Genomic DNA, 24394 nt, shown 5'->3' with positions numbered 1-24394 from the left:
GACATTATTTTTTAGTGGGGGAAACTAGTCTTATACATGGAAGAATACAGTACTGTACTTCAAACCAGAGCTCCACCTCGTTCAGTGTCAAGTCTTCAATCTGTGGCCTTGTTGGCTGACTAAAATCCACCTTCACAGCCATGGTGTTTTTAGTTCCAGATGTTGGGGGTTGTCTATCTGGGCCGGCTCCATTTTTCTTTGAGCGGCAGGGAGCAGCTACATTTGACTGCTTCTATCATATACAAATGCATTTACAATCAGGTTTTTTTTGTGGGGGTGCTTTAGAAAGAAGAATACAATGTGAGTAGACACCCTCCATCCTCTCCTTCTACAGCCCCCAGCTTGTAACACAGAACTCATAAAACTATATATAATTAAAGCTGAGATCCTATAGTTGGGAGCTAGTCCTATTACATTCAGTGGACCTTATTTCTGAATAAACACATATAGGATTGGTCTATATCTGTGAAGAGAGAACAGTTAAAAGAGACTGAAGTATTTCCATTTAAGAGGTATTGTGCCCACTTAAACTCTCTTGCTTCTCTTACCTAAATTAACATCCATTGAACAAATACAATCATTTCCCTTTTCCTAGAATTCAGTCATGAAGAATGCTGAAGCTGTGAATACCCTGAAGTTTAGACATTGAAGGTCATCTTGAAACTCTGAACTCCACACTGGTTCCTCCTGCTTTGACCTGGGATTTCCCACAGGCTTTGTTTCCAGGAAGAAGACATGCTGGGCATGTGCAAATCTCAACTTCCTCCCCACCCCCCAGCCTTGTATGACTAGCCGAGACCAATTTCAGGTCTGGTTCTAGCAACCTTGGCACAGGTAGATGCCACACCCTTGGACGTCAGTGGGGATCCTATCCATGCATGCCGAGGTTAATGTGACCGGCTTTGCCTTTTGGATATTTGTTCATTACAGGAGTTACTTGTATAAATAGCACTGGTGTGTTATAGTGCAATATGCAATGTGCCGGAACGGAAGTGGGAGAAGCCTCTATTTCTCCCAGCAATTCATTATTGCCTCAACAGAAGACAAATGTATTTTAGTCAACACCGAGCCACCGCATCCTTCTCATCTTTTCCAGCTTGGATACAACCACAGACAATCCTATGGGGAAGAGAGTGTTGTGATGCCCCTGTTATGACCTCATCTCCTCCAAAGTACTGTATGGAGACGTAGTCTGATCTTGTGGAATTTTGCTTTGTTTTGTCATTTAGTCATGCCCGACTCTTCGTGACCCCATGGACCAGAGCACGCCAGGCACGCCTATCCTTCACTGCCTCTCGCAGTTTGGTCAAACTCATGTTGGTAGCTTCCAGAACACTGTCCAACCATCTCGTCCTCTGTCATCCCCTTCTCCCTGTGCCCTCCATCGTTCCCAACATCAGGGTCTTTTCTAGGGAGTCTTTTCTTCTCATGATGTGGCCAAAGTATTGGAGCCTGACTATATTTATTCCCTCTTTTAAGGAATCTCCCAGGGTTCAGTGCTTTACCTTTGCCCTCTTACACTGTCACCTTCTTAGCCCAAAGTTTTTCTGGTCATTACATTCAAGGTTTGAAAGTGTTGGTGGCATAACTGTGATGAGTCCTTCCTCTGCTCTCAACTGCCATCAACTTTTAAAGTCTACTCCATCCTGTTTGCATGTGGCATCTTAATTATAGGTGCAGAATGCAAGGCGGGTTTTGTGTGGCGGCACACTGTTCCCATGACAGCCTAAAAGAAATGTACTCTGCCAATCAACCAAATATTAGCAAGGCATTTTAAGGGTTTCCTACAATTAATTGCAGTTAGTTATCTGTTTTCGCGTGCTATATCTTGTTCATATAATCAAGTAGAAGAAGAAGAAGAAGAGTTTGGATTTGATTTCCCGCTTTATCACTACCCGAAGGAGTCTCAAAGTGGCCAACATTCTCCTTTCCCTTCCTAAGTTTTTGCCTATTTATGTTTGATTTGGATTAGGCTTGCTCACTCAGGAAATTGGTGCCACTAATTTACCTGAGGATAGTTATCCTCTCCTGATGTGATAAACTTGATTGAGAGTTTACACTCAACACTATCAAGCTAAGGCTTTGGCCTATAGCTGGTGGGCAGGGTTGAGTACCACTACCATAGCCCTAAATTAATACAAGCCAGCCTTCCCCAACCTGGTGCCCCCTGATGTTTCGGACTACAACTCCTATCAACCCCTAACTAGGGTTGTTTGGGAGTTAAGGTCCAAAACATCCTGGGTGCACCAGGTTTGAGAAGGCTGATCGAAACCAACATTGAGTAATTTGGAAATAACCCTTGGTTAAATCTCGGTGTAATTGGAATTCCCTTTGCATCTTTCCAATTTGGGGCTGGTGTAAAATGGATTAACTATGGCAAATTTACAATGTGATCAAGCCCTCGGACAAGGTACTACAGGTGCCATAATCCTAATACTGTTTCCCTATTACTACAGTGGTTTGCTGCATCTCATTGGATTCAACAAAAAATCATAGGCTGTGTGCCTTCTTTCTAGCCTCTGTATTCCAGTTCACCTGTAGGTACCTAATTGGGCGTCTTGACACAGTTCAGCTGACTAAATAGAAAAATGAACTCATGGTGCTTTTACCATTGGGCAACTGATCAAACCCCAGCTATTTTAATACTGTAACTGGACACCATAGTGCATAAATAACCTCAACTTCCAAATATGCAGCTGCAACATTGTTACCAGTCTGGAGCTTTATGAATGTTTTCTCAGGTTTTAGGTGTTTTTGGTGCTTTTGTTGCCTGGTGATATTTTTCAATTTGCTTTGCAAATATGCTGGTGCTAAAAATGAGGAACTGTTTTGTCTATTACCATGAATGGATAGGAAACTTGAATCAAAACTGCTATAGCCAGTCTTAGAAATGGATCTAGGTGCTGTTTATGCAGAGACTTTCTGGTTTTTCAGCTGCAGTACAAACTGGTGTTTTTGGTTTTGTTTCTTTCTTTCTTTTTTTAAAAGCCCTTTAGGCTTGGTTGTCGTCTTTCTAGATGAGCCAGAACAATTGTGGCCCCATGGCCCAAAACACTGTTCCAACAGTCCAAAACTCAGCTTGAGTACGCAAAACAAGGTTTCCTAGAAATTTTCCCAAGTTTTGCACCAGTGCAATAATCAAGTGGTATCTTAACTATGCATGTACCTACATTGCTCTCATGTTACAGAATAAGTGGTTTATGCTGTCTGCTGCATTATCAATAACAATGCACAAGTGGTTTTGAGCACCGCATTCTTCCCCAAATCCTCAGGTTGTGCTCATTACGTTCTTCCAGTTCTAGCACAGAACTGGTGCCACAAAGAACACTCACTGGAAATACGATTAACGCCCCAAAACATTTTTAGCCTAGTTTCAAATATCCCAAATGAATGGTTACATACACATGAGTGTGTTTTAAACACATGCCGGCAGCCATTTATTTCCAGACAGAAGGTGTGTGTCTCAGAAAACATAACAGCATCCATCCTGGTCTCTGTCTTTTCAGGTTAAGTCTCAGGCACTCTTAGCATAATGGGATCAGTATTCTTCCATTCAGAACTGTCACAGGTGAAGACAAAACAGATTTGTTCTGCTAACTTAGTACCTCCTGAAGTCAACACTGAGCAATGCCATTGGCTTTGCTAGGTCTTGGCTTATGATATATCAGAATACTTCGAAGAACAACTCACTGCAATTTCAAGGGGGTGGGATTATTCAGAGCTGGAAGGTTATCTCCCTCAAGGCATTGCCAAATGTCAATCAGGGCTTACTTTTAAAAGCTCCACAGCAAAGAGATCAGCACTCTGCTTTCCCCTCCCTAACGTTGCGGAAATGTGGCTGCAGGCCCTCCAGCCTCACCTGCTATAGTGTGAAGGTAAAGTTTCCTTGGGTGCTACAAGAGATGACAGGGTAGAGGGATGGTGGCATGCAGATGCTGCCCCATGGAGATAGCCCAGTTTTGCTGAACTTCTTCCTTACAAGGAGTTTTTAAATAGACACCGTTCAGGTTTGGGAACTGGCACCCCTGCTTCAAACAAGGTTGGTGAGGGCAACAGAAATAGTTTTGTACTTTCGTGTGTATGTTGAAAAGATAGATTGGGAGAAGAACATTTTGGCTGCAGTCCTATGCTCCCTTACCATGGAGTAAGGCCTTGTGAATTCAGTGGGACCTACTTCCAAGTAAACACACACAGGGCTGCACTCAGTGTTTTATTATTTTTATTTTTATTTTTATTATAGAGCCTCTGCATCATGCGTCACCATTTTATGTCTCGCAGGTTTACAATATGATCTCTGTGCATCTATGCAAATACTTGAATAATGCATTTGTTGTGCCTTTTGCCTAGTTATATTTAATAAATTTTGTGGTTGCTATGTACCGTACAGTTACCAAATCATTGAATGGAGGGCTGGCTTTGGTCTTGAGAAGTGGGGGAGGGCAGGGCTTGCACCACTTCCAGATGTTGCCTGGGTTTGCGAGATGGTCCTCGCATGTGGAGAACAGTACAATGGCCGCGTTGCAAATGTATTTCCCAGAACGTCTGAAGTAGAATTTTTTTTTTTAAAAAAAAAATCCTATCACCAGCAGAGGGCGCTGCAGCCCCAGTACAGTATCTAATTAGCAGCTCTTGCCTTCCTAGTTGGTCACAGAGCAAACCTTACAGGAAGCAATACAAGGAAGCAAACAAAACTAAAAACAATTGAGATTTCCACCTTTTAAGAGTTTGTACAAAAGGATCTTTATTCTCCCCCTCTCCAAGTACAAATGAGTACAATTGAAATGCCATATGTTCAAACCTGGGAGTGGAGGGAGGAGCAAATCCAAGTCTTCCATCATAACTATTCACAAAGTTACATTGATCTTACTTAACTGTAAAATACATTCATTAGGAACGAAGATCCCAGGAGTTTTAAAAGACCTTTGTAGACAACGAGGAGCACAGACTTTTAGCCCACAGTTGTGGGCTACTGTAGTGTTTCGGAATATGACCTCTCAACTGAGTTGGCGACTTTTCATTGATCTCTGATCTGTGGTTTGTACTCAATTCAAGATCCATCTCCTCCCTTTTCCGGATGAATGTTATTTGTCAGCATCAGTGCCAAAGCCAAAATTTCTGGTTGATACTGGAACTCTGTACTATGGTGGTGAGATGAACTTGGATGCACTTTAGTCTCTGTGGAGCTCCATTCTTCAACCGTCCCATAAGATTTCATTATGCCATTGGAGCTCAACATCCTGGAGGCTTCAAACATCACATTTTTTCCATCCCAGAAGTGAACAAAGGACCTCAAATATAGAACTAGAAGCTCGTCAACTTTTTATACCTAGCACCAAACACACACGCCACCATAAGTTTAGATGCTAATAATCTCCAGCTCGTCATTTTGTATTGGAAAATGAAACAGAGCAGAATGAAAGTGAAACTTAGAATGGTAACACTCTTACTGGAGTTCTTCCTTCTGCAATGAAGAACCACTGATTTAAATGACAAAAAAGGAAACTATGGAATATGGGCAGAGCTTCTGTTTGTACTTCAACAGCCAAAATATTACCAGCATGCAAAAGTCAACTCTTTTAGCATCCTAAAATTTCCTTTAAAGTTTTTGTCAGCTCTCGGTTAATGCTTGTGCTATCCCCATAAATCTTAGGGTGCTGGTCTTTTTAAATGCACAGCTCTTGTAGCTGTTGCTGCTGGTGGTGATGATGATGTGGAGACTGAGAAGTCGTCCCTCCCCATAGCAAACAAATACATTTCTCCATGAAGTGGGAACCTGCACTAGGCACTATGATTTGCTGTTTCACAGGAGCAAAACACAGGATCAGGATGTGAATTTTATGGCACCCAATGCTCGTCATTTGCCCCTGAACCCCCTTCATTTAGAGCAGCCTTCTCCAGCCTCGCACTCTCTAAATGTTTTGGCCTGCTGTATGCACAGCCAGTCACGGACTCAGGGTTGGAGGGAGCTGTTGCAAAAAAGCTTATGGAAGGGACTGGTTTGGGAGAGTTGATTTAGAGAAATTTGAGTGGGGCAGAGTTGGGAGCTTGAAAAATAGGCTAAACTCTTTCTTAAAAGCTTAGGAACTAGAAAATGTTTTTAAAAATAGAAGAAACTATACATCTCTTGTTCGATTCATCATTCTCATGATTTTGATGTCTGTCCCCTAACCCTGCCTAATTTCTCTCTTACTTGGTTTTCCACAAAAAAAAGGGCATGTGCCTTTTACAGTACATTTTACAATTTCTTGGTCATCAAGGCTAAGCAAAAAAGACTTTCATTGACCAAAGGAAATCTTACAAGCATTTGGGGATATAGTGACAGTCATGGGACCCAAACCACCATCAACTTCCATGACATCATAAATCCTGCAGACTTGACCCCAGTTTACACTGCCGTGATCACAACTGGGGATTTGAGCTGTACAGAAAGGTTTGGGGGCGGGGTCTACTACATACTTATAGAACTTAACCTTGAAAATAAACACTAATGGTTATAGCCACTTACAAATCTTATTAAGAACATAACTAGCATGCTGGGCCCCCCCTTTAATGATGGCGTAACTCAGTACCCCAAACAGAACTCATGGGATACCACCATCATTCTGGTACTTAAGGCACTTTTGAACATGGAGGGCTATTGGCCAATAATATTTACACCACTTTACTCACAACACCAGTCTCTCATATCTATCATGTTAAAAGCCCAAGCTTTTTAACATGGGTTCCTGGGGTGCAGGCCAGGGCTTTTCATGTTTCCCTGGCAGCTGTCAAGTCGCCAGAGTAACATGGGTACTGAGCCCAAGTGCACACCATGTGCAACCAAGCATGTTGCATGAGAAGTATGCTGCTTGTGGTGAGGAGAACTGCATCATCTTCCTGCAACCAAAAACTGGGCACATGGGCAAGATTCTTACCACCACAGGAATGAATACTGCAGTTAACTGATTCCCCTTATGGTTGTATGTACACGGTAAGGTCAAAGGTTCTCAAACACCCTTGGTTAGATGGCTGACCCTTTGGTATAATGGCAGAAGCTTACAGAAAGCTTACAAAAATAGCATTTTGTCTCACCAGAAGTTTACTAGGGGTGAAGCGTATTTCACAATTTTGCATTGGCTGTTATGCCTTTTCTTAATGCATTATTACATAGGCAGTATAGTACAAGAAATGGGACCACTATCGGAATTGTCCTCTTGATACGCATTGGCCCTGTAAGATAGTTGCCGCACTATCAGGGCAATAGGTTAATGGGTTCACTCCATCCACTTTTAAGCAGAACAACTTAATAACAGTGGAAGACCAAAAAGGCACTAAAGGGTAGTATGCATAGGCAGAAAGACGCATGTGATGAGGCAATCGAATGATGGTGCAACCACTCCTTCATCAGGAATTGTCAGGCAACAACACAAAGCTAGTGTGTCTGGGAAAAGAGTCCTAGCATAGCTTGATATCTGATCTAATTGGCTCATCAGAAGAATGACTAAGTTATTTTCTGTTAACGCTTTCAGGGGAGGACTGAATACTCAGGGTTGAAAAAGGCCACAAGAACTTTCCATGAAGTTTCACAGGTCATGGACTTCAAATCTGAACGCTCTTCGTGGCCTCACAGCACCTCAGTATAGCCTCTCAGGGGAAGATCATGCAAAGGGGCCAAGAAGCAACTTCAACCACAGGTGGAACCAACCCCCCACCCCCACCCCAAAATAATTAGTGAAAACCTGCTTATCTGAGGCAGGCACAGTCAAAGCAGCTGAGGCAATTGCAGAGTGTGGGATGTGCAGTGACATGCCAAAGGATGGGGGGAAAGGGTTACTGAGACAAAACGTGAGAGAGCTAGTTCACGGTATTCAATTTGGTTGCTATTTCTCAGAAGATGCATATGCGTACCCGTTAATGCAAAATATAGCACATGCCTGTATTACCTACATACAGTTCGATCCAAGTTCCTGCAGCTGCAGGATTGTTGCTGTTAGGTTTCAGCTGTAGATCATGAATACTTTGGGTTTGTTGTCAGCCTTGATTTCTGGATTATCCAGCTCTATCAGGATGTTCTTGTCGTCCTTGACGGCTGGGGCTTCGTCAGCGTTGTGAAGTGTTTGTGGCAGGTTCCTCAAACTGATGTCCATATCTTTGAAGGCATGGAGTAAAAAGACCCCTAAAATAATGGTGAGGAACCCACAGACTGTCCCAATGATGTCCACCACAGACATGGTGACCCACTCCTTAAAGAGGATGACTGAAGTGGTGATGACAATGGTGGTAAACAGCACGTAGTAGATGGGGAAAACCATAGAGGTGTTGAAAATGTCCAGAGCTTTGTTGAGGTAGTTGATTTGGGTGGTGATGGAGGCCACCAATGTGAGGACAAGAATCCAGGTGAGTGGGTCCTTAAGAACAGGCCAGTGAGTGAAAAAGCCCTTAATGGCGATGCCTAGTCCTTTGACTGAAGATACTGAGAATGCCCCAATCACAGAACAGATGGTGAGGTAGATGAGAATGTTGGTCTGGCCATAACGTGGGGCGAGGAAGAAAATCAGAACCAGGCAGACCGCCAAGAGAATGCTGGCATAAGCAAGGAAACCTGGAAGAATGAAAAGAAAGGGGGGAGGGAATTCATCACCAGGTTGCAGCAGTTTTATGAAGAGCAGAGTGCAATCTGCAGGTATGCTGTTTGTTAGTATTGTTGGTTGTGGCAAGTAATGCACCAATAACAGGTGTAAGGAGTTCAATCGATCAGCCACTAGAATCCTAGCTGTAAGAAATGAGCACTATTCCACCTAAACAAATGGAACTAGGTGAGCTGAGTCTGCCAGAAGGACTGGCACACAATGCAGAAAATAAGCACGCATAAGGGCGGGATCCAGGGAAAGACATGTGCATGAGCTCTAATACATGCACCTGCATATGTACTCAAAAGACCTATTTGGAAATCTGCCTGAACAAGGTCTTAGAATGGAGGTGGCTCACTCTCAATGTGGCCCTCCAGATGTGGCTCCCACCATCCCTGAACACTGCCACTGCTGGTTGAGTCCAACAACACCTAGAGGGCCACAGGTTAACCACCCCCAACTTAAAATCATGGGAGGGCATCATGCCCCCAACATCACTGGGCACACAGGTTCCTCTTTAGACCATTGTGTGTTTTAGTGCAAATTGTCTGAAGAGGGTTTCAAAGTGTACTCGCTCGACTGTGCTTAGAAGCTTCTGCAAACTTGAGAAGATACACTTTATGCTCTCCACATTTCACGCCCTTGCGCGTCCAATTTGGAAATGGGGCATGAGAGATCTGTGAAGGGGGCAATGTCCCTAGGAAACAGCAGCAGCAGGGCAAAGACATTTCAGGGGATGGCACTGAACCACAGTGCTCACAAACAGGATGGCAGCCACACTGGGAGTTCAACGATGAAGTGCCATGCCACTGCCATCCCACTTGAACTAGGGATTCAGATAACAAGCTACATTTATAGCTGGTTGGTGATACCTTTAACCTTCTGCTGCCCTGCCTTGTGGTTACCTGGCTCTTTCAGTTTAGAGGCCATTTCGTCTAGAGTGGTGACCTCCTCTTCTTCTGGAGCATGAATCACAAGAACTGTACTACCCACAATGCTCAGCATGCAACCGAGTTTGCCCAGGAGATTCAGCCGCTCTCCAAGCAGGTACGAGGACAAAATGGCACTGGGTAATAGGCAGGGGGAAAAAAATCAATAAAATTGCTTTGGGCTAATCAACATGCAGAAAACTAACAAGAAGTCAGAATACACGGTAGTCCCATTAATAACAGCCTTTTATGGAACTTAGGAAACTTCTTTCAGTGACAGAGAGGAATATGCAATATTTGGGCACTTCAAATCAGAATCAATCATCTAACTGACAATGGGCATGTTCAGATGCTCATATCTTAGCTTAATAAGCTGATATATTGATGAGCTTTGGGCACTCTCATGCAACCGGTTTGCTCCTCCAATCATATGCTAGCTGCTTTGTGTATCAGTTGATGAGGAGCACAGAGACAGAAGAGGGGAGCAACTCCACCCACACATCCCTTCCTAGCAGCCCTAACGCCCTTGAGGTTCATAAGTCTTATCAGAGCTGGGAAGAGGAAAACACTCGATGTGACTTATTGACTGACTTCCAGCCCTGAGATTAATATTTAAGGGGTGCTGCTGCAATGCGGCAAGCTGCCACCATCACTTTGCCCCCAAAGGGAGTGCATCTTTTGGGATCACTACTTTGGTGTCTCCACAGCTCGCATCAGCTCCAGTTAGAATGGCCAATGGTCAAGAATGACTGGAATTTCAGTCCAAAACATCTGGAGGGCACCAGGTTGCTGGTTGCTGTTTTAAATGAGTGCTACATTAAAGTCACCCCTGTGTCAAAAAGTAACATGCAAGATCTGGGGGGGTTGGGGGGGACCAGCCAGGCTGAAGCAAATGATTGGCTTTAGTGTACTGGGAGAAAGTTATCAGGCTATTTTTTCTGTGTGCATGGCCAGTCATGTTACTACCACCACTGACATTTACAGACCTAGAATAAATATGGGAGGACAGAATAGAAACGAAAGGAAATCACCTTATGAGCACGCTCAGGGCTCCGAGTGGAGTAACGATAGTTGCAGGAGCAAAGGCATAGGCAGCAAAGTTGGCAGCTTCTCCTCCACCCACTGAGCAAACAGCCAAAGGATAAACAGAGAACAGTTAAATTACAGTGAGTGCTATTCCTGCTCAAGTGTTTTTGCTAATCTTGTTTGCATTCAGTACATAGTTTGGCCCAATGAAAAGGAGCACCGGAGTTAAAAACCAGGAGAAAGATGGTTTTACAACAATCACTGTTGTGTTTTTGTTTTTGTTAACGAGAAAAGGCATCTTAAGAGTCATGTTGTAGATTCAAGGGACTCCGTGCGAAAAGTATTGACCAAATATCTCCTGAGTAATGGATCAGAATCCAATATGGTGGCAGACGTGCCCAGCCAATTTTAGAAAATGGACCCAATCCTAGCAAACCAAACAATGCTAAAATGACTGATCACTGCCTTGGTTCAGTAGCTTCCAGAGCCTTGAAGCACCTTTAAGTGTCATAAGCTTTCATGGACTAGAATCTGCTTCCAAGTCCTTCTGAAGTGGACTCTAGCCTATGAAAGCTGATGCCAGGGGCAGCCACAAGTCAGCCTCCTACATCTCCCACCACCCCTGACTGGTGGCCAAACTGGGGCGGATGTGAGTTGCAGTTCAGAACATATGAAAGGCACCAGGCTGCTTACTGCTGGCTTATTCCATAATACAAGTGTTAGCCTTTAAGGTGCTTTGAGGCTATTTGTTGTTTTTGGCCAGCAAACATCTCTACTGAGGAGTGAATCATTTATACTGTGATGAGCAGGGTTGGCCCACCCATGAGGCAAGGTGAGGCGACCACTTCAGGTGGCAGGATCCACAGGGGCAGCAGATCTGGCTTCCAAGGAATGCATCGCCCACTGCTACTGCTGTGGTGGCAGCAACAGCTGTGCCACTCTCCTTGGAGGCTGGATCTGCCACCTCCTCAGCAGCACCCCCCCCCCCGCTGCCTCTACAGCAGCCTCTTGGTGAATAGCATGCACTGCTGGTCTCCCAACCCTAGGGAGGAAGTGGTGGGGGGCTGCCCTATTGGGTCTCCTGGACACAATTCAGAGCAGGACCGTTTACTCCCAATGACAGTCTTTGATTCCCATTTCAGCCATCAGATAAGGTTGATTTGATTCCCCAATTTGTTCCTGGTGTAGATCTTAACCCTTCTTCCGGGGGGGGGCACCATTTTGTGGTTTGCCTCATGTGCCAAAATGTTTTGGGCTGGCCCTGGTGATAATCATTCCCTCCATCTCAGCCTTGGTGATGAGCTCTATACATTCCAGTCCCCACAGGGAAGCTGAAGAAAGCTGGATGCATGCTTCATGCAATGGTGGTAAAGACTGAAAGGCCATCTCTGTACAGTTCAGTTTGATCACCTAGACACTTCCCATGTCATTGTGGGGAAAGGCTGTCAAATATCACTGCTAGCATGTGGGGCACTACCATATGGAAATGGCCTCCACATGGAAGCGGTAGCGAATGAAAAAGAGGGGAACTTACAAAAGGTTTGATAGGAACAAATCATTAAACATTTGATAGGAACAAATCCAGGCTAGTGTGAATAACCATACTTACTGGTGAGCAAGCCAGCCCACCACAGCCAGTCCCTAAGGTAGCCATGGCCTCCATCCCCTGGGAAAGCAAAAGGCACACATGCTTAGAGACTTCAAAAGGAAATAAGAACCACATACTAGGTAAAATTAAATAGAAACAAAAAGAGATAATAGGTAACTGGACTGTTTGTCCAGATGAAGCAAGATTAGAAATATGAAGTGAAACAAAAACCCCTCTCTCAGTGAAAGCCTGGTTTGGGGAAAATAATAGTTTCATTTTATTTAGTTTTAGTTTTAAATTTTATATACTGTACTGCCCTTCTTCTAAAGATCTCAGGGTGGTTCACAGAATAAAATACAAGGTAAAACAGGATGCTGGACTAGATGGGTCATTGGTCTGATCCAGCAAGACTCTTCTTATATTTTTAAATACCGTATTTTTCGCTCCATAAGATGCGCAGCTTCTTTTGCAAAGGGGAAAAGCCCTGTTTTTTGAGGATCAGCTCACAGTTGTGCAGCTTCTTTTGCAAAGGGGAAAAGCCCTTTTTTAGGATCAGCTCAAAGTTGTTGAGCTTACTTTGCAAAGGGAAAAAATCCTGTTTTTATGGGGTTCAACTCACAGTTCTGCAGCTTCTTTAGGAAAGGAAAGGGAGCCGTTTCTACAGTTTCCAGACAGATAATCTAATCAGCCAGTCACATGTCGCTGGGGAAACAAACAGCCTCCCTCTGCAGCACATTCAACAATGGAGGCCTGGGCAAGGGGACAGGGCCAGAAAGGGAGCCAGCGATCGACCACACATTCACTCCATAAGACACACAGACATTTCCCCTTACTTTTTAGGAGGAAAAATGTGTGTCTTATGGAGCAAAAAATATGGTAGTGAGTGTGATGCTACCCTAATTACCCTCATATATTTTCCATTGCATGAGACTAGGGGAGGGGGATGACATCAAGGATGCACTTAAAAGATCCCAGTGCCTCCATTAGGATCCTGCCCCCTGGCCCTCCATGCTTTGCAGCTAAGTGCCTGCAGTTGAGAACCAGTTCTACTTGTGGAAGCTCCCTGCAACTTTGAGACCCTGATCTAAAGCTACTTGTCAACGCATATCAGTATAGTGACTCCTACCATAGCTAACTGAACATTGGCTTATTACTATTCATAATAATGATATCCTAGTTTTAGAACAAGACACGACACTGAAAAACAGGGTAAACAACAACAACAACTTTGTTGGAGAAACATAGAGTGAGATTATCAGCTGCTACATACAAGAATCCTGATTCCAGTATTTTATTGGAAACCAAAGCAGCTGAAGACTGAAAATATGTACTAGCAAAACAGGAAGCACCACCTATCAATAGATGTCAGACTTTCAGGAATGTTAAAATACAAGAAAGAGTGAGGTACCTAGATACCATGACAACAAATGTGGCCTGAATGCCTAGATGGGCATGAGATTAGATGGGGCAGATACAGGGGAAGAGAGTAGAACAGCCAAGTCCAGAAACTCCATGGTCCTGTAAGAGCTATAGAACCTGTATGTGCTCTTTGAGTTTATTTCCTTTTAGCAGGGACTGCTGAAATTTTTCTAAGAGAAAGAGCTAGTCTGTTGACTTCAAGCTTTGCAAAACAGGAATGCACCTTTAAGGGGCATTAAGATATTCACTGCAGAGTCTCCCAGAAAGTGCCTCCCACTACCACCACCATCTAAGGTGAGATGAGTTACTTCCAGAAAAAGAGTCTTCTCAGTGGTGGCATCCCAGGGGTGGAATGCTGAAGAGGTTGGGCTGGTGATTACTTTATTGTCCCTTCAGTGTTGGAAACTGTTCCCAAATTTATTAGGTGCCATTTTAATCTTGCTGACTTTTTTTTTTTGCTGCTTTTATAATTTTGTGGATTTCGCATTATTCTATTTTCTCCATTTTTTAAATTATTTTGGTAAACCATCCTAGGAATGTTATTGAGTTGAGGTATAAAATAGATCGTGAATGAATGAACCAATCAACCAACCAACCAACTAACCAAAAGATTTAGTTAAATGCACTTGGGGACCTGTTTCTTCATTTTTATCATATCTGCATGGTGTTGCTGTTGCTGTTGTGACTCACCTTAGGTCAAGCTGTAACCAAGTAGTGCAGAGGTAGGTTGCCAATGTGGTGCTTTCTGGATGTTGGACCGTAACTCCAATCAGCCCCCACCCTTCATGACCAAAGGTCAGGGTTGAGGCAAATTGTTGACCAACTACATCTGCTTACCCCTGGTGAACTTCATCTACCAATTGAAGTTCAATGGGTTAGATGGAGAAACATGTCATACAGGCACACTCCCTAATGAACTGTGATTGGCTGTAGTTGCCTGTTCAGGCAAGGATTTGCCTCTGTGTAATGTGTAGGCAAAGGCCCTCAGAATCCAAAACACTTTAAGGCTCTAAGTCACATCTCTCAGCAATAGCCAACATGATACCCTCAAGATGTGGATGATGATTCCTGTCAGCCAGTGGTCAGGACTGATGGGACTAGTGATCCAAAACATCTGAAGGGCACCATATTGGCCAGCCCTGTCTCAGATACAACCAGAGCTCATTCAGAAAACAATTCCTCACCCACCTCCTGAGCCATTGAAATCATACCTGCCCTGGTGCCTCCTGTCTCCACAAGCCGACGCAGTCCTTTTTTCTTAAGGATGACGCTGCTGCCAATCAAGAAGCTGGAGAAGATGGCCAAGGCCAAGCCAATGTAGAAGCCATATTTGTCTTCTATCCGTACCATCCAGTTTGTGTTTAAGGTGATATTATTGTGGGGTAAGCCTGTTGAGCTGACATTCCCAACAACTTGACAAAACGTCTGCCCAGAAAGGCATGTCAGGGCTAATAATGAACCTGGGAAGACAAGAAAATGGGGAGAGGGCAGAAATTAAGACTTTAAGCAAATAATACAGTTGCTGCCTTTATTTTACGTGCCATGCTCAAAACATGCCATTATTTAGATCCTTTGCTTCTTTGAAAGAAGATAAGAAATGTCCTGGTAGATCACTAGAACATGATTGTTCTAGAACATGCACTAGAACACAATTAGCTTTTGCACTTATTAGATTTCTAACAGTTCCATGAACTAATAGAGGTAGTTAGTGTATGGATGATGGAAGTAAGGGAATGTTACCTATTCGTCGGAATTCCCTTCTATGAAGAGCCATAGATGTTGTCAAAAGATCTGTATGTCTTGCAGTCTGTCTTACAATGTATTGCATCATATAAAGAGAGCATTTCTCAAAATCTCTTTCATACAGTTGTGCTGAATCAGTAACATTTCATCACTAACAAATCATTTATCAAAAAATATGAAACCGGAAAAACTTGACTGAGCTGAGATTGACGATAAGAACTAACCCCCCCCCCCTTTTTGCAAATACAAAGAAATCATGATTTACAGATTTATATGGGACTATATAACTGGTTGCATTCAGACAATAAAATATCAACTTAATAAACTGAGATATGATCACACCTTTTGTCCACCCTGGCAGGCCCTTCGCTCCCCCCTTCATGGAGTTTATAATGAACCATAGTTTCCTGTTTCATCTGAACCAAGTTACCAGGTTATTAAACTAACTTCAAACTGAACTTTAATATCCCATCTTGTTCCAAAGCTGGTAATCATAGTTTCTTTGTTCAGACTAAACGGGGAAGTGTGGCTAATTAGAGGCTTCCTGGTTTGATTGCTCCTCCTGAGAGCCAGAGTGGTGTGGTGGTAAAGAGCAGTAGACTCGTAATCTGGTGAACTGGGTTTGCTTCCCCGCTCCTCCACATGCAGCTGCTGGGTGACCTTGGGCTAGTCACACTTCTCTGAAGTCTCTCAGCCCCACTCACCTCACAGAGTGTTTGTTGTGGGGGAAGAAGGGAAAGGAGAATGTTATCCGCTTTGAGACTCCTTCGAGTAGTGATAAAACGGGATATCAAATCCAAACTCTTCTTCTTCTGCCACAAAGGAAGGAGCGAAAGGGATACATTGGGCAGGAGAAAGGCTTGTTGAAATCTCAGCTTACTAAGACAAGACATAATTGTTCAAATTGTGCCAGCGAATGAGCTATCCTTGTTAAAGCAACAAAACTGAGAAAGGCCCAAAACTTGTGACTTTACCTCTGAAAAGGAAAAATAAAATAAAAATCCCCAGCAAGAACTGAAATAAGTTACCTGGGTGCCATAACTCTGAAGTTCGTATGTCACATACATAGTTAACCACAGCCTGCTGAGTCCGCATAAACACAGTCACAACCGCAAGATGTTCCCACAGTTGCAACTACAAGGCCAGTCACGCCTGGCATGGCCTGAGCTCGAGATGAAGAAGGATCAGTGAGTAACTGTTCTGTAGCCGAGTAGAATACCTGACTTAGGCACGCTTTGTTCACATGTGATCCAAGCTAATAGTGACGCAAGAAATCATGTGTTTGTGTGATTGCTACAGTGATATAAATGCTTTGTATTTTGTGTGCTCAATTCTTAGACTTCTGGAGATATCCTGCCGAGTCTCTGTGCAGCAACTGAGAATAAACTTTTACCTTTCCACCCACTGTCTCTTTATTGGCCTGGGGGGGACAGCGTTTTGGACTTGGTACCAGTAACACTATCATCTTCACATAGGAGAGAATAAACTATTCCCAATGCAGTCAACATGATAGATCAGTGGTGAAGAACTTCAGGCCTAGGGGCTGAATGTAGACCTTCAGGACTCTCTGTCTGGGTTTAGGATCCTTCCCAGGCTGCATCCCTTATTCCCAGCCTACTGCCTGGCTGGATGACAGACAGAAGTGGGTGAGTACATATGTAGAAACCTTTAACTTTTATTTTAGGAAGGTAATACCTGCTTCTCCACCCATAGTTGCCTCTGGTCCCACCCAGTACCATGGACATGTGGCTCCATGAAGAATTTGAGCCTTGGGCTGAAGAAGGTTCCCCCAGGCTGGATATAAAACCAGGGGGGAACTATATATAAGGGTCTGGTGACTTCTGTTTCAGTGTATCTGAAGACGTGTGCATGCACACGAAAGCTCATACCAAGAACAAACATAGTTGGTCTCTAAGGTGCTACTGGAAGGATTTTTTTTTATTTTTTATTTTGTTTTGACAGGGGGAAAAGAGAAAGGGAGAAAGGAGAATTTTTGGAGCATTGAATCGAAACACGCACTCTCTCTCAGCACATATGTACGCATAGACTGCTCTGCAAATAAAGCATGCAATGTAGTTTTAACTGGAACGAACACAGATACAAATCAAGTTTCATCAGTTAAAATGTTTATCAGCACCCAAATCTAAGGTGTGTCAGCTAGGGTGGGGCCTGATGAGTCTCTGTGATTCCCAGACTCAAGACACACCCAAGGCACCAATTCATTTACACCATAATACAAGACAGGTGGAAACGATTACACCTCTTCCATCTCTACAAAGCCACTCATTACTATAAATATCCTCCTTTTCCATGACTAAACAGATTATGGATGGTTGAGGTGCAAAGTACAAACCTTACAACTCAAATAAGGATAAGTTGGGCGAAGATTTCTAAAGGTAAACTGTGGCCAAAGGGCTTGACAGCACCTGATCTCCATGTGTAGGTTCTACTTTGCCCTCCAGAACAGGAGAGAAAGGAGAAGAAGCAGGTGCTGTCAAAACTTGTCCAGACCTTTTGGTTGAACTATGCAAAGTGAGTGACACCTAAGGACTCCAATGCTTTGTGGAGGACCTGGGTTAGGGCAGTCTGATATTTGAACTATCAAAAGCAAAGAGGGAGGTGAAACATTCTATAATGCTACCAACTGATTAAAAAATGTTGTTTGGCCTGGGCTTGTGCCTTTAACAGCAGTATGATATCAGATATCAGCAGATGACTCTTTTAATGGCTCAGAGATAAACACTATAACCTGCTAATGGCTGCCCCCACTTGAAAAAGTGGGTGGCTACAATGCAGAAAAAGCCTCATGGTTGTTGCACCTCTGCTATGAAGGAGGAGGAGGAGGAGGAGGAGGAGTTTGGATTTGATATCCCGCTTTATCACTACCCGAAGGAAGTGGCTAACATTCTCCTTTCCCTTCCTCCCCCACAACAAACACTCTGTGAGGTGAGTGGGGCTGAGAGACTTCAGAGAAGTGTGACTAGCCCAAGGTCACCCAGCAGCTGCATGTGGAGGAGTGGAGACGTGAACCCGGTTCACCAGATTATGAGTCTACCACTCTTAACCACTACATCACACTGGCTACACCAGACCCTCCAAGTGTTCCTATTTTCCAGGGACATCCCTGATTTAGAGAAGCCATCCTGGTTTCTGATTTGATCCTGGAATGTCCTGCAATTCCTTAGGATGTCCTTATTTTCATTGGAGAAATGTTGGAGGGTATGAAGTTATCTGACCCCTGAGGCGTCTGACGGCAATCCTGTATAGGGAAGTTTTTTAAAAAAATTTTTTAAAATGTTTATACATATATATATATTGGAAGCTGTCCAGAGTGGCTGGGGCAACCCAGTAAGATGTGTGGGGTATAAATAGTAAAATTATCAGTACAGAATGGGACGTTCCTATTTTCATCAAAGAAATGCTGGAGGGTATGTGAAACTAGTGAACATGGGATGTTTACTGGTTTTCAGGATATAGGTGATAAAAATATTTTTGAACTAAATTGGTTATTTAATCAGTTTTTTTAAAAGAATCCTGAGATGTTTTGTGTTTTGTTCCTTATTATTACTGTTTGTTTTGTACGTGGTCGTTTATTGTAAATCCACTTTGCTGTGGAGATGTATATGTGTTAAATAAATATATATAACATTTTTTAAAAGCACAGGCGCTCTGATGAAAAAAATTGTTGGCAACCCAGACCCTTAAAGGAAATGGTGCATACCCTTTGCAAGAGCTCTTTAAATGAGAGGGAGAGATCATATATACCTATGGTCTGATAAAACAGGGCAGGATTGTAGCTATGCTAGAAATACAGTAATGCAAATGTGGTGTGGTGTTTTGACACTGGCAATTTGCCTGATACAGACCAGTCTTTGTGAGCCTGAAAACAAACAGTGAATTCTTATCTCCAACATACTCACAATGCCCTAATGTCATGTAGCCTTTTCCTTCCTCAGGGATTGACAAGAATACCAACATTCTCAAAAGCCCAAGTAAAAAAGAAAGGAGAAGGGGGGAGGATTGAGGCCAGTTACAACCACACCAATTTATTTGCTCAGACTCTGCTTCATCCTGCGAGGGAAAATTCAAAGAGCACCACCAAATTTCAACCCTTTGCAATAGAAACGAAATGGGATCAGGAACATGTCTTCTGTCTAGCCAAGGTGATGATGATAAGGTGGAAGACTCCTGAGGGAGCAGGATGGAATGTACAATTTCAGACTGTGGGGAGGGGGAAATCAACTGGGGGGGGGGGGAGAACCAGCACAGTCAGAAAACCAGCACAGAAGAAAATGGGCTGAGATACTATTTTTTTCCTTGCTGCGGTAGTTTTTTTTTTTTTTAAGTTTGTTGATTGAGTACATGCAAGAATGATGAAAAAGGGAAACCCTCTCCCCCAACTACAGCATGAAGCAGTAAAAGGTAAAGGACCCCTGGATGGTTAAGTCCAGTCAAAAGCGACTATGGGGTTGTGGCGCTCATCTCGCTTTCAGCGTTTGTCCACAGACAGCTTTCCGGGTCATGTGGCCACCAGGACTAAACCGCTTCTGGCGGATGGAAACCAGAGCGCACGGAAATGCTGTTTACCTTCCCGTCGCAGTGGTACCTGTTTATCTACTTGCACTGGCATGCTTTCGAACTGCTAGGTTGGCAGGAAGCATGAAGTAGTATAGCCCACTTGTGCATCATAAGATTCTCTCGCCTCAGTCTACTGTGTGTGTAGATCAATCCTTTGAACTTCCATAAAAATCACAAAGGGCAGAGGTAAACATCCAAATGTGCAGTTTAACTAGAAAGTCAAATTTCCAGCACAACCAACAATGTATTTACTCACAAGTGGGTCTCACTACTTGCTCCCTTTTAAGGTTTGCAGATGTTGGCTGTTTTTTATCGGAAGCATTTCGCCCTGTTCTTCAGCCAAAAGAAAAAAAAGTTTACCAGAGGAACTTACAACCATAATGATGAGACCCACAGGCAGCTGACCCACAACCCACCACCTTCTCAGGATACAGAGTGCAATATGTATCAGTGAGCAATTCAAACTCAAATCGCTTGTCTCTTTACACCTTTGCAATGTTCAGGGAGGCATCTCTATACTTCAATGGCAGTGTCACACACAGCAGCAGACATCTGGAACAATTCCCAGTGAAGAACATTTTTAGTGATTTCTGGTCTTGAAAACATAGTTTCTAATTTCTCAAGGAGAAAGTGATGTATTTACTAAAGACTGGTGGAATTTCAACAAAGATCAAAGCCTTTAATTATGTGGCCCCCTCCATAGCCTGCCACCCCCACCAAGCCAGATATTCATAAAATCACAAGCAGGTAAACCAACTGCCATGAAAGTATTCAGGATTATCTGTTAAAGGAGAGAATGAAAGAGTTGTAAACTCATCAAAATCTGCCATACATCTTTCTTCCTTTGCTCTGTTTTTTCCTGAATACAAATAAAATAAAAGCTTAGAAAAAGTATGCCATCCATTCTGGCCTAATCTGTAGTGCAAACTTCTTTGAAATTGATAGATTAAAAAAAAATCTGTTTATTCATCTTTGGATCCCCTTGCTATAATGCTTGACACCAAGAGTCACAAGCCAAGGTGATACTCAAACACTTGACTGAATCCCTGGAGGCTAAAAAGCTAGCTATTACTTTTTAGAAATGTTTATTGTGTATTAATTAATTTGATGCACAAACTTTGAGAAGCAAATGGAATACATTATTAACAAGCTCCATCTTAGTTAAAGAATGGGATAATATTTTAGTCTCCATTTCCAATGTATCGTTAGATTATAAACGATGTCTCATACAACAAGAGATTTTATTTCGAGTTTATTGGATTCCATCATGATTGCATAAACATGGACTCTCAACAACAACATGCTGTTGGAGATGCAGAATGAATATTGTGGGGAAACAGTTAAACATTTCAGAAGATAACATCACTTTAAACTATATACTAAATATATGAGGCTTGACTATCAGTCAGTGTAAATGGATTCTCCATGCACTCACATCTACAAAAGGATTGATACTGATACATTGGAAGGACAAAAATATGGATGAAGTATCCTTTGATTAATGGATAACTGACATGACAACTCCTGCAACCTATGAATGGATTGCTTTCAGATGAAGATTAGTCATGGACAAATTTAATGATAGTTTGGAACATATTTATCAAAACCATAGCGATACATGAATCATCATATACTGAGGGAACCAATAAGTTTATCCATCTACATATATACTGTATAGTTTTGTAACTTTAACTATATTTTATTGTTACAGTATTTTGTTATTGCTGTTTTCCTCTTCTTTTTAAAATGTTTTTAACATTTGGAAACCCAGCCAGATGGGTGGGGTATAAATAAGAAAATTATGGTGATGATTATTTCTTTTTCCATTTTATATTCTCTCCCCCTCCCCCCATTTACTTTAACTCACTATTATAACATCAATAAAGTATAAATATTATAAAAGAGTCACAAGGCAATAAAGCCACATTAATCAGGGGAGAAAGCCACGCTCACCCGTAGAAGCTAACAGAAGGCAATCTTCAAGACTTATGGGTCATATGCTTCTATTATCTTTTACAGCCTATTTCACAAGAAGATTGTGACAAAACAGACCCATGAAAGCAGGTGTGACTTTTGATCCTGTTTCAAAATATACTTAGCAAATTAAGCAGCAGCGGAAGGGCAGCAAAAGAAGCCATCTCTATTACTTTTGCTTGTGAATAATGGATACCCTTTCGGAACAGGGAACTCTAATCTGAGCAGCACCACATTGTTCTGTAGGATTCACAAGTCACCACTGCTTTTCACCATTCCCACCACCCACTTAGCACCCTAACCCTTCCACTGCTCCCATAACCCTATCCTGGAATAAAGGTAAAAGGGTAAAGGGACCCCTGACCATCAGGTCCAGTCGTGTCCGACTCTGGGGTTGCGGTGCTCATCTCGCTCTATAGGCCAAGGGAGTCGGCGTTTGTCCGCAGACAGCTTCCGGGTCGTGTGGCCAGCATGACAAAGCCGCTTCTGGCGAACCAGAGCAGCGCACGGAAACGCCGTTTACCTTCCCGCTGGAGCGGTCCCTATTTATCTACTTGCACTTTGATGTGCTTTCGAACTGCTAGGTGGGCAGGAGCTGGGACCGAGCAACGGGAGCTCACCCCGTGGCAGGGATTTGAACCGCCGACCTTCTGATCAGCAAGCCCTAGACTCTGTGGTTTAACCCACAATACTCAGCTATAATTCCCAATCAAGCCAGGACAATTAAAGACAAGGCAGGTATTATAGCTGAGCATGAGGGAAGTCTTCAGGGCTTTTCTCACTTTCTTATGAACTTTCTGTTTGTGTACATGATAATACTGGAGTAACTGCCCCGAGGGCCTTAATGTTCCCAACCTCCCTTGCTTTAATCTTTCCTTTGACTGTGGGATGAAGGAACCCTTGACCCCCCAGAGGTTGTCAGGCTACATCTCCCATTGGCTACACTGGTTGGGCTGATAGGAGTTAGGAGTCCAACCTCACTGATACATCAGGGCACTGCAGCCCATCTGCCACCAGAGTTCTTGTTTATGTATTTCCTCTAGGGGTGAACAGGTCCCAAATTCAATCCCTGGCATCTCCAAGTTGAGCTGGGGAAAATTCCCTGCCTGAAACTCTGGAGAGCCACTGGGAGTCAGTGTAAACAATACTGGACTAGACTGGCCAAGGGTCTGACCCCATATAATGCAGCTTTCCATGTTCCCACGAGCGCTCACAAGAGCTGCCTGTTCCATAAACGGTAGAATAAGGAAATATACAATTATTTCTAATTCGATCTCACCACCACCTCGCCAGTTTAAGTAAAACACTCTCGGGAAATCCTGCTCTTTCGGTGTGAGTTTCACCTGCAAAAGAGCAGACTGGCCGGGCTGATCGTGAGAACGAGCCCCCTTGCCAAACGAGATTCTCCTTTCTTTCTTTTTTAACCTCTGCACCTGTCTCTTCAGGCATACTTTGCACACAATCGCTTGGCTTGCTTGCTTGGCGACCTACAGGCACCCGGAGGGAAGGAAACAGAGGAAACTGCTGCAATCGCCTGGAGAACCGAAGGAGAAGAAAACGCCACCTTCCCCAAACCCCACGATTACGCAAAGTAGGTCACTCTTCGGAGCTACACAGACCTGTGGGGCAAGAGGTTCTGAAGACCTTATAAATCTTCTGATCTCCCTCTTGAAATTATATGTATTCCAGCAAAAGTGGGCAAAGCGATTGTTTTAATAAAGGGCTTGTCTGTCAGCGTGGGAAGGACTGAGGCTTCCTGATCAGTTTTTTTGGACCGGGAGCCAGGAACTCGCCTGATGGATATGGAAAGGTCACCCTGGGAAATGGAAGCAGGAAAAGAAGAGGAGGAGGAGGAGGAGGAGGAGGAGGGCAGCCAAGCAGCCTCTTCTCAATCTCCCTTCTCATAACCCGCATGGGGCGGCCAAACGAGCGCTCTCACTTACCGTTGGCGCAGCTACTGTTCACCCAGAGCGGCTCCGGTCGCTCCATGTGCTCCTTCCTGCCGAGGCTCAGCAGAGATCAGAGCATCCCTGGGAGAAGCGACGCTAAGAGGACGCGGCTGCGGAGACGGGAGGCTGTGTGTGGGATCGTTTCGTCCGTTGTTCGCAGAAGGGTAGCGCAGCCCTGCCAGCCTGTTGCAGCGAAAACTCCAAGGAGTCTCGTTTGGCAAGAGCACCTTAAAGACTAACAAATTATTGGAACTGCCTCTGCGCGGTCTTGGTTCTTCTCCCTTCGTCACCAACTCGAAGTCGACCGGGCTGGCCTCGCCCAACCTGTAGCGAGCGGAGAAGTTGCCCTGGGCAAGAAAAGCGAAGGAGCTGAGATCACACCTGCCCCAGCCGGATCCACCACTCTTCCCGGTCCGGGTTTTCTCAATCTGACTCCGTCTCCCCCCTCTCCAGAGGAGGGGCTTGTGCCCACGTGCTCTTCGGCGCCTACTCGCGTTACGAAGCGAACCGTTCCTTGCCCGTGGGGGGTGGGGGTGGCGCACAAATCCGGCAGGTGATCGTGACTCCCGGGGTCAGATG

General features: G+C 43.8%; 2 protein-coding genes across 3 annotated transcripts in view; one reads left to right on the top strand and one right to left on the bottom strand.

Moving 5' to 3' along the window:
- Positions 1–1225, top strand: part of ADAM19 (ADAM metallopeptidase domain 19) — a 47629-nt gene extending 46404 nt beyond the window's left edge. For both annotated transcript variants that reach the window (XM_033140370.1, XM_033140369.1), the window contains exon 23: positions 596–1225. In XM_033140370.1, coding sequence (XP_032996261.1) covers positions 596–649 — 54 coding nt within the window. In that variant the 3' untranslated portion in view covers positions 650–1225. The remainder of the gene's footprint in view (positions 1–595) is intronic.
- A 5206-nt stretch (positions 1226–6431) lies between these two features.
- NIPAL4 (NIPA like domain containing 4) lies at positions 6432–24169 on the bottom strand. The gene is made up of 6 exons (XM_033140368.1): positions 23810–24169; positions 14783–15031; positions 12174–12230; positions 10570–10660; positions 9515–9675; positions 6432–8581 (listed from the first exon to the last, which is right to left on the bottom strand). The coding sequence occupies exons 1-6, from the start codon at positions 23853–23855 to the stop codon at positions 7977–7979; spliced, it is 1209 nt and encodes a 402-aa protein (XP_032996259.1). The 5' UTR covers positions 23856–24169; the 3' UTR covers positions 6432–7976.
- Between the last annotated feature and the right edge of the window lie 225 nt (positions 24170–24394).

Source organism: Lacerta agilis, chromosome 2 (assembly GCF_009819535.1).
Source record: "Lacerta agilis isolate rLacAgi1 chromosome 2, rLacAgi1.pri, whole genome shotgun sequence".
In the NCBI taxonomy this organism is placed as follows: domain Eukaryota; kingdom Metazoa; phylum Chordata; class Lepidosauria; order Squamata; family Lacertidae; genus Lacerta; species Lacerta agilis.
Note: the sequence above shows the minus strand (reverse complement) of the source record. Positions and strands in the feature narration are given on the sequence as shown.

Coding starts and splice junctions, on each gene's coding strand:
- NIPAL4 (XM_033140368.1), bottom strand. CDS start 23,855: ATGGAGCGACCGGAGCCGCTCTGGGTGAACAGTAGCTGCGCCAACG. Junction 15,032..23,809: donor GAACAGTAGCTGCGCCAACG/GTAAGTGAGAGC, acceptor TTGTCTTCCCAG/GTTCATTATTAGCCCTGACA. Junction 12,231..14,782: donor GACAGGAGGCACCAGGGCAG/GTATGATTTCAA, acceptor TTGCTTTCCCAG/GGGATGGAGGCCATGGCTAC.